This window comes from Strix uralensis, chromosome 33 (assembly GCF_047716275.1).
Source record: "Strix uralensis isolate ZFMK-TIS-50842 chromosome 33, bStrUra1, whole genome shotgun sequence".
Taxonomy (NCBI): domain Eukaryota; kingdom Metazoa; phylum Chordata; class Aves; order Strigiformes; family Strigidae; genus Strix; species Strix uralensis.
Window position 1 is genome coordinate 2,711,417 of NC_134004.1, and position 9,942 is coordinate 2,721,358.

General features: G+C 65.0%; 1 protein-coding gene across 2 annotated transcripts; it reads left to right on the top strand.

Moving 5' to 3' along the window:
- The first annotated feature begins 1,296 nt into the window (after positions 1-1,296).
- Positions 1,297-9,050, top strand: ACVRL1 (activin A receptor like type 1). Of its 2 annotated transcripts, none has more exons than XM_074853924.1 (10): positions 1,297-2,313; positions 2,842-2,912; positions 4,241-4,465; positions 4,756-4,952; positions 5,063-5,162; positions 5,448-5,594; positions 5,671-5,946; positions 6,279-6,476; positions 7,601-7,731; positions 7,831-9,050. In XM_074853924.1, exons 1-10 carry the CDS (start codon positions 2,081-2,083, stop codon positions 7,963-7,965), a joined length of 1,713 nt encoding a protein of 570 aa, XP_074710025.1. In that variant the 5' UTR covers positions 1,297-2,080; the 3' UTR covers positions 7,966-9,050. The 2 variants fall into 2 exon arrangements, with proteins under 2 accessions (XP_074710025.1, XP_074710024.1); XM_074853923.1 differs by having other exon boundaries at positions 1,750-2,313; positions 4,753-4,952.
- The last annotated feature ends 892 nt before the right edge of the window (positions 9,051-9,942 follow it).

Below are 9,942 nucleotides of genomic sequence, written 5' to 3' on the forward strand. Positions count from 1 at the left end.
TCCGGAGCTGATATCGGAAATGGGAAATTTGGGTGTATTTTGAAAAACCATGGGGAAAAATGAGGGAATGTTGACAACTCCGCTAGCCGGGGGCTGGAGCGAGGGTGGTGGGGCACCACCACAGGACGCGCCACCTCAACGCGCCCCCTCTGCAAAGCCGAAGCCCGGCTCCCTCGGAGGAGGGGTGAGCGAGGAAGAGCCAAACGGCCGCTAAAGAGCCTCCATTTTCCGAGCAAAGTGCCTGAAGCGAAGCTGGTGTGCGCCGCGCCGTGGGAGCGCTGCCCCGCTGCCGGCACCCGAACCTTGCCGCAAGGCCACGGCAGGAACTGTCCCCTCGTCCCCGCTCTGCACGAGGAGCCGCGTGTGGCACCAGCCCCGCGAAGAGATTCCCACGAGCTGGTTTTGCCGCTCTCTCTGTGTGTCTCTTCTTCACGGCGACGCGATGCCCGTCGGTGCAAGGGGGGCCGGGGTGGCGCAGCCCATGCTGAGCTGACCCGGAGGATGCAAACGGCTTTGCTGTGTGTGGGACCAACCCGTGACTGTGGGGAGGGAGGATAAAAACCTCCGTCCGCTGCCTGAAACCAGGCTGAAGCCTTGGGAATCCGCGGCAAAGCTCTTGCCGACTCCGACATGTCCATCCAGCCCTTCGCACCCGCAGCCGGTGCTGTCGGCGGCCAACACACGCCCTGGCTCCCCCGGCTTCCCCCCCAGCGCCAGCACGAGGTCCCCACCGTGTCCAGCTCCCTGTGAAAAGGCCACACAGGGGAACTGAGTCACGAGCTGCATCCTGCGGCAAAACCCCCCGGGAGCAGCAGAAACTGCAGGGGAGGGCGGCAGCGCCGCGATGGCGAAGTTCTGCCGAGCCGCCCCGGGAAGAGCAAAGGATCCTCTGGTCACCCCGCACGTCCCCGAGGATTGTGCCCAGGCTCCCGCTGCCTCCCGCTCCGTCTCCCCCCAACAGCCCCTTCGCTTTTCTCTCCGTGGGGTCACAGGGAAATTCCCCTTCCCCGGGGCTGCGTCTTGCTCTGGACCCCCCCAGCCCGCCGGCACCGTGGCACGGCTGCCAACCGCTCCCGGCCGCTTCTGCCAGCGCCCGCGTCCCTCCGAGAGCTTTCAGTTGGGTTTTTTTTCCTTCTCCTGACGCTGCCACAAATCCCCCAGGACGGAGGGAAGGAACATGGTGACGGGAGCTGCCGCCACCCCCCAGCCAGGCCAGGGAAGATGCTCCTGACAGTGGGTGGGTGCGTGAGCTGCAGCTCCAGCACGAGGAAGGTCGGGGACAGGGATGGGGACGCGGGGGCTGGTTTGACCCGTTACAGAAGCCCCCGGGATGTTTTTCCCGTGGGATGCCGGGAGTGGCTCTGGGTTAAGGTTTGCCCTCGGTTAACGCCGACAATCCCTGTGGTGTTGTTGCGTGTACAGCGAAGTTTCGGGTGAGGCCCTGACCAAATACCCTGCAGCCGTCTAACGGCTCGGGATGTTATGGAAGTGCTCCCAAGGAGTGAATTCACCACCTGGGAGTCTCGGCTTCTCTTTAAAAAGCTGCATTTTGTAGCTCTCAAGAAGCAGCTGTGCCTGGGAGCATCCTGGAGGCTCAAGGAGCAGCAGCCCAACTCCCAGGGAGTTTAATTTTTAAAATAAAGCTGATCCGGGCCCAGCCGAGGGACCGGCCGCTGCTTCAGCCGAAGATCAGCCCGGGCACCGCTCCTGGCATGGGGCACCCAGGACCAGACCCTGCTCCCGCCCTCCAGCCCCGGGACCCGACCGCCGTTTCCTCCCCACGAGCAACAACCAAGTGAGTTATTTTGGGGAGGAAAAGTTCATTTTGCACCGTGGCCGGAGCCTGCCTGGGTCAGCCTCGTACGTGTGTGTTCTCGAGGGCCGGGCTTGCGTGACTTCGCTTCCCCATCAAGGCCAAAATCTAAACAATCTTGATTCCTGTCCCGGCAGCCCTGGGCAGGGCTCCTTCAATTGCAGGAAACGGAGACTTTGGCGTGTTTATGTCGGGAACCACGAAGAATAAGCTGAGGAGGGGCCGGGGAGCCCCGGCTGAGCTCTCAGCCATGTGAAAGGAGCAGCAATGCTGGCGGGGCAGGGGGCAGCGCCAGCCCCGCCGTGTTTGGTTTGGCAGAAACCTCTTTTTTACAACGAAAAAAAAAAAAAAGAGAGAGAAAAAATAGCAGAACTTCCCCCAAAGGCGCAGCTGGGGAATTTTTGGCTGCCCGCAGCGCCTCTGCTTGTGTCATCGATAAGCTCCGTACAAAAACCCCGCCGGGATCAAGCCCCGGAGCGTGGCCAAGCTGCACGGTGGGGGTGAGCGACGCGGCGCGGGGGCTTTCAGGATGGGTCTTGCCAACCCCGGGTGCCGCGGCATCACCGCGCTCGCCATGGCCCATCGGGTCTGGCAGCGGCTGCGGTTTTGCAGCGCAGGAGCCACAGGAATGGTGGCAAATGCCAGGATATGGGTTGCTGGGATAAAGGAAGGATGTTGGGGCAGCACGGGCAGGGTCAGCTCCCCGTTCAGGAGCGCTCCCGAGTGCCGTGGGGCTGTGCGCGGTGTCCCACGCCGCGGTGTGGGGGTCCCCCAAGCTCCGGAGGTCCCGGGATCTGCTCTCAGGAAGGGCTGGACCTGGGATGTCCGGAGCCAGACTCCGCTGGGAAGCAGCACATCCTACCCCGTACCGCTCCGCCCGCCCTCTCCCTCCCCGCCGGCCTCCATCGCTCACCACAACCCCCCAGTTCCTTCCCAAAGCCCCCGCGGTCGCCGCCAGCCTGGCGATGAGCCCCTTGGGGGTGGGGGGCGTGCGGGGGGCTGCGTCTCACCCCCTCTGCTCCCCGCAGGACGATGCCGTGCGGAGCCTGCGGCCGGGCCGTGCTGGCGCTGATGACCCTCTCCCTCAGCTTCGCAGCCGGTGAGTACCGAAACGAGCCACCGGCCGCTCTCCGCCACGTGCTGGGGCCGGGGGGGGTTAAAATAAACCCTCGGCTCTTTGGGAATGTCATCGCTTGCTCAAAATAAACCGCCAAGGAGGGCAGCTCCTTCGAGCGCGCCTGGAGCGAGTGCCGAGGGAGGCAGCGCTCCTCAGGGACCCGCGCCAGCCCCAGCGAGGGGCTTCTCCCCTTCGGGACGGTGACCTGCCTCCCAGAGAGCGTCTCCGCTTAATTAATTACGGTTCATCAAGTGCTTCGGCATCACCGGAGGGGAGACGGGGAAAGGCGTGTGTGCGCGGGCTTTGGAAGGTGGTTGTTCCCAGCGGTGCTGATGGTGGGGAGAGGGGACGAGCTGCTCGTGATCCCCGGGGGAGCACCAGGGTGACCCGGGGACGCACCCAGGCTGGGGGCTTGTGCAGGGAGGACCGAAGCCACGAGGCCGTGCCAGGGAGGAGCAGCAGAGCTCATGGTGGGGACAAGTCCCCACCAGGTCCCCATCCTGCCCACGGGGCCACCAACCCCCGGGGCTCCCCGACCTGGCCCCGCCACCACCCCACGGCCCCGGCCCCGGGGTGGCCTTTGGGGCAGGGGGGGTGACAGGCACAGGAGGGGGGCTGGCCACAGCCCTGCGTCCCCGCGCCGCTGTCCGTGCGTCCCCTTGCCGCCGTCTGGCTGGCTGCCCTCGCACTGAACTCGCTGATTCCAGGAGGGATATTTTCTGCGCAAAAGGGCAGAGCTAAATCAGGAGGTTGGGAGCGTGGCCGCCCTCTCTGCCGCTCCGGCACCGCAGCGCGGGGAAGCGCCTTGGGAGCGGCCGGGGAAAGCTCCGGGAAAGACCCCAGGTTTGGGGGTTCCTGAAACGCAGCGTCCCCGCAGCACCCGCTGGGTTTGGGGCTTTTGAGCCCACCCGGAGCGGGGTGTTCCCATGTCCTCTGGGACCCCACGGGCAGGATGTGACCCTGTGCGCTGTGACCCAGTGCATCCCAGTTAATCCCAGTTGGTGGGGCTGGATACATGGCCCCTCCGCTGCCTCCCTGGGGGCGCAGGGACAGGAGACCCCCCCCAGGTTTGGGGTTGGTGCTTGGGTCCCAGCCGGGAGCAAGCGATTTCCTGGGAGGTCTCAGGATGGGCTTGACTGTGCTGAGCACCCACAGCCGCCTTCCCCAGCCCTGACCACGGTGGTCCCCAGCCTCCCGCTCTCCAAATTTGGTTCAGGAGTTTTTAGGCCAGATGTCACTGTCCCCAAAGCCACTGGGCCAGGCAGTGGGGTGGCCCCACGGCACAAAGCGTCCCCTCCACGTCCCCGCAGACGAGCTGCTGTGCGCCTGCGACGTGCCACACTGCAGCCAGCCCACCTGCACCGGCACCGTGTGCTTCGTCAGCAAGAGGAAGGAGGAGGGGACCGTCACCCAGCACCGGGGCTGCTTCTCCCGGAACATCCTGGAGAACTGCCGCACGCCCGTGACGGAGCAGTACGGCATGAAGTGCTGCAGCTCCAGCATGTGCAACGCCGAGCTGGAGATCTTCCTGCAAGGTAACGGGGGCACGAGCGCCTTCGAGGAGCCAGGGATGGGGTGGGGAGAGAGGCAGAGCGGCCCATGCGGCTGGAGATGGGGTGGAGTGTCCAGATCAGCCCTGTCCTCGCTCAGCGCCTTGAGGGTCACCCTTTCCCAGGTGGGACAGGGCCAGCGCGATGTCCTCAGGTGTCCCTTCATCCCTGGGGCTGACCCCAACGCGGAGCCACCCTCCCAGCTCCAAGCACCAAGATCTCCACCCTCCCCAATCCACCTTCATGCTCCCATCCATCCTTTCCCCCGCCAGGAGAAGAGGACCTGGGCAAGGCGCCTTCCCTGCCCAACCTCCTCCTGATGATCTTCGTCCCACTGCTCACCCTCCTCGTCCTCGCGGCGCTCACGGCGCTCTTCTGCTGGAAAGTGGCCCAGCACCGCCACAAGAAGAGCGACCTGGGGGACATGGACCTCATGCTGAAGGCATCGATGTTGGGAGACAGCACGTTAGAGGTGGGTGAGCTACAGGGGGGACCCCAAATGCCCCCGAGGTGTGGGAGGGAGGGACGTGCCAGGTGTGGGGTGGCCACCGGGCTGACCCCACTGCTGGCCCGGCTGCACAGGACTTGCTGAATGACGACTGCACCACGGGCAGTGGCTCGGGGCTGCCCTTCCTCGTCCAGCGAACGGTGGCTCGGCAGATCACCCTCGTGGAGTGCGTGGGTAAGGAGAGCGGCCACGTACGGGGGGGTGCTGTCCCGGCTCCCCCAGATGGTGCTTGGGCACGTGCCAGGCCCCTTTCCCCCAGCACCGCCAGACCCAGGAGGGGGGGTTGGACCTGATTGTCTCAGCCAAAACCTCATGGAGACCCCAAGTTCTTCCCCATCCTGCTGATGGGGGAGGGAGAGAGCGGCTGGGTGGGTGCCTGGCAGTTGGCCAAGGTCAACAGACGTGGATGTGAGGAGGGGGCCGGGGGGGCTGCGTGACACAGTGCCGTGGCCGTGGCAGGCAAAGGACGCTATGGCGAGGTGTGGCGAGGCGTGTGGCACGGCGAGAGCGTGGCCGTGAAGATCTTCTCTTCCCGGGACGAGCAGTCGTGGTTCCGCGAGACGGAGATCTACAACACTGTCCTCCTCCGGCACGACAACATCCTGGGTGAGTGGGGGGGCCAGGGGGGGCCGGGGGGCAGCTGCACAGTGGCTCCACGGGCCCGGCTCTTCTCCCCATCCAGGCTTCATCGCCTCAGACATGACGTCGAGGAACTCCAGCACCCAGCTCTGGCTCATCACCCACTACCACGAGAACGGGTCGCTCTACGACTACCTGCAGAGGACGACCTTGGACGTGGAGACCTGCCTGGGGTTGGCCTCCTCCATCATCTGCGGCCTCGTCCACCTCCACGTGGAGATCTTCGGCACCCAGGGCAAGCCCGCCATCGCCCACCGCGACCTGAAGAGCAGGAACATCTTGGTGAAAAGCAACCGGCAGTGCTGCATCGCAGACCTGGGTGAGATGGGGGTGGGATGTGGAACCCCAGGGATGGGGTACCCTGGGGATGCGGTACCTCAAGGATGTGGTACCCCAAGGATGCAGTGCCCCTGGGATGTGGTGCCCCAAGGATGCGGTACCCCAGGGATATGGTACCCCAAGGATGTGGTACCCCAGGGATGTGGTACCCCAAGGATGCAGTACTCCAGGGATGCAGTGTCCCAGGGATGCAGAACCCCAGGGATGTGGTACACCAGGGATGCAGTGCCCCAGGGATGAGGTGCCCCAAGGATGCACCATCCTGGGGATGCAGCTCCAGCACAGCGCTGACCGGGGCCGGCACCCCTCCAGGGCTGGCCGTCATGCACTCCCAGGGCAGCGACTACCTGGACATCGGCAACAACCCCCGGGTGGGCACCAAGCGCTACATGGCCCCCGAGGTGCTCAGCGAGCAGATCCGCACCGACTGCTTCGAGTCCTACAAGAAGACGGACATCTGGGCGTACGGGCTGGTGCTCTGGGAGATCACCCGGCGGACGGTGGTGAACGGTGAGCGGCTCCCGGCCGGCTGCCGCGCTCCCGGCGAGGCTCTGCGCCCGCTCCCTCCTTCCCTCCTTTTTGTTGCTTTTTTTTTTTTTTTTTTTTTATTTCCCTTCGCCCAGAAGATTAGCTGTAAATTATAAACACTGTAATCTAGTGTCAGCACCCGGCTCCCTGATTAAAGGGCCCATTAGACTCAATCAGCGCTTTGTTTGTTCAGCGCTGATTAGAAAACAAGCGGCGTCGAGCGCTGCCTGGAAGCCGGCCACGGCCGGGACCTCCGGACGACGGAGCTTGGCTTGGGGGGACGGGGATGGGGACAGGGATGGGGTCCCCCACGCTGTGGAGGAGCCTCCTTGGGGCTGCCCAGCCAACACCGCTCCCCACCAGCAAAGTCCATTAGAAGCATTAATTAAATGGTGGGCGCTGGTGGGTGAGGCAGGAGGTCCCCCCGGGGCGCAGTCTGGCGGGGATAAGCTCATTTACTGCCCCGGGGCTCCTTCGGATTAAACATTTACTCCGAATTCCCAAAGCCATGTGCAGGGGATGACCTTCAGGCAGCTGGTTTTAACTCTCCCAGGCACTCTCACCCTCCAGGATGGGCTGTGCGGCCCCTGCACGGCCCCAGGGCAGTGGGAATGGGGGCTCCGGAGGACCCCGAGGTTCAGGAGCCACCCCCCGGGGTGCAGGGAGCTGGGGGGTGCTCAGGGAAGCCCAGGGGGGTGAAACCCTGCGGACACACAGACATATGGAGGCACTAAGCAGGGATTAGCTGGGCCAGCTGGTGGGCTCGCCATGGGGCTGCCGGATGGAGGTGTGGGGCTGCGAGGTGGCATCGGTGCCGGGAGCTGGTGCCGGTGCTAGAGCCGGGACTGGAGCTGGCCCCAGCCACCCCGTGCTGGCCCAGCGAGGGCCCGCGGCGCAGCCGGGGCGGGAGCCACGCGCCCCACGGGCAGCGTCACCGCGCTGCAATGGGGCAAATCACACCGGCAAGTCCCGGGGCCCCACATGCCCCCCCCCAAGGCAGGGTGCAGGTCAGTCGTGCCAGCCCCCACAGGCCCCCCGTGATGTGCACGGTGGGGGGTGAACCCCGCACCCCCTCGCCGCCCTCACGCCGCCCCCCGCTCCTGCAGGCATCGTGGAGGAGTACCGGCCGCCCTTCTTCGACGCCGTCCCCAGCGACCCCAGCTTTGAGGACATGAAGAAGGTGGTGTGTGTCGACCAGCAGACCCCCGTGGTTCCCAACCGCCTCTTCTCCGACCCGGTGAGTCCCAGGGGGGGCCACCCCCCCTCCCACCCCAAGCTTGACCTCTGCTCCCCATTAAACCCTTCAATTTTCCCCTCTTTTTTGTGCCTCCCCCAGGTTTTGTTGGCACTGGCGAAGATCATGAAGGAGTGCTGGTACCAGAGCCCCTCGGCCCGCCTCACCGCCCTGCGGATTAAAAAGACGCTGAAGAAGCTGAACAATTCCCTGGAAAAGCCCAAGCTGGAGCAGTGAGCGCCGGGCACGCACCGGAGCTGTCACGGGCTGCACCAGGGACGGCAGCAAAGCCAACGCCGGGATGGCTCCCAGTCACAGAGGGGGTTTTGCTCGCAGCCTCCGCTTCTCCCACCCCTCCTCGGAGCCTTTTTAATTTGCAAGGAGGGAAAAAATAGGAAAAAAAAAAAAAAGCAAGGGAGGAATCTTCCAGCCTGGTTATAAAAATACCCCCTGGATCCGTTATCTGACGCCAGCCCGTCTCGCCTGCCCGGCAGGGATGGCAACAGGCCCCCCGGCCAGACGCCACGGCCGAGGGGCGAGCAGGCGCCGCAGCCCCCGAGCCCAGCCGGGCACCCATCCCATGGCTGGCACCCAACGCACACGCAGGCAGCGGGTGCTGCCCAAACCTGCCTGCCCGGCGCGTTGGCAGCGGGGATGCCGCGGGCTCGGCGGCGGCAGCAGCAGGAATTCCCCGGCAGGGCCGCGGTGCCCGGCGCGCCTCTCGCCGAAGGAGGTCTGGATTTCGCTGGGGAAGGATGGTCCGGGGGCAGCATCCCCCCAGCCGGGCTGGATCCGCACCCCGGCACCTCTCAGGGCTCCCCAGGACGAGGAGCTGCCGGCACCGAGCATCCCCATGCCGTGGGGACCCACCGATTCGAGGACATCCGCAGCCGTGGTGGCTTGACCCTTCCCTGCCGAGCAGCTGGCAGCCCCCCCTTTCCAAGCCCATTGGGTTTTGCCAACATTTTGGTGTTTTCTGGGGTGTTTTGGTGCACCCTGTGACCAGGCCGCACCGCTCACCGCCCTCCCAAACCCCCCCCCCCCCCCCACCCCCCACGTTCGGAGCCATTAGGACGGGTCCAGGATGTTCAGCAGAACCAGCTTTGCGCCCTACTCCGTAATTATTTAATTATTAAGATTTAATATATTTAATAAAGTGTAAAGCTATTTTATCGCTTAACAGCTGCCAAACCTCCCCCCTCAGGCAGCGGGCAGGATGAGACCCCGGCGCTTCTGCATGGCTTAATTTATTGCTTCAACACCGTGTAGCTGCCGTGTATCGCCCCGGCACCACAATAAACCTCGCTCCATCCTCGTGCCAACCCTCTCCCTGCGCCCGCGAGGGGCTGGGGCTGCACCGGGGGGGGGGCTGCGGCTGCCGACCCCCCCACTTTTGGGGGTTTGCAGTGCTGATGGGCTGGTGGCGAGGGTAAAGCCCCCCCGGGATGAAAGGGGAGCTCGGGAGAGTGGGGCTGTGGGGGAGTTTCGGCCCCTGCGTGTTCCCGACACGTCCGCTGAGGTCGCCCCGGGCTCATCGTCTCCTGCCCTTGTGTCCCCCTCCCAGTTAGGGACTGGGAGAAACTGGTCAGCAAAGGGCGGCTGCTGGCCCTCTGCGGGGATGGTGCTGGGCTGAGGGGTATGTAGGGGTTTGGGGTGCTCAGCCTGGAGTGCCCTGCCCAGGGCTCAGGGTGCTCAGCCCAGGTTTTGGGGTGCCCTGACCGGAGTTTAGGGTGCTCAGCTTGGGATTTAAAGTGCCCTGGCCCAGGGCTCGGGGTACTCAGCCCAGGTTTTGGGGTGCTCAGTCTCAGGTTTGGGATGCCCTGACCGGGGTTTGGGGTGCCCAGCCTGGGATTTAGGGTGCCCTGCCCAGGGCTGGGGGTGCTCAGCCCAGGGTTTGGGGTGCTCAGCCTGGGGTGCCCAGCCCAGGGTTTGGGGTGCTCAGCCCAGGGTTTGGGGTGCTCAGCCTGGGGTGCCCTGCCCAGGGCTCAGGGTGCTCAGCCCAGGTTTTGGGGTGCCCTGACCGGAGTTTAGGGTGCTCAGCTTGGGATTTAAGGTGCCCTGGCCCAGGGCTCGGGGTGCTCAGCCCAGGGTTTGGGGTGCCCAGCCCGGCCATGGCTCAGTCCCCACCACTCACAGCCCCCTGCCCGCCCCACGCTGCACCCCGACACCGCACAGACCCCGCACCGCCCCCCCCCGCGCGCGCGCGCGCGCGAA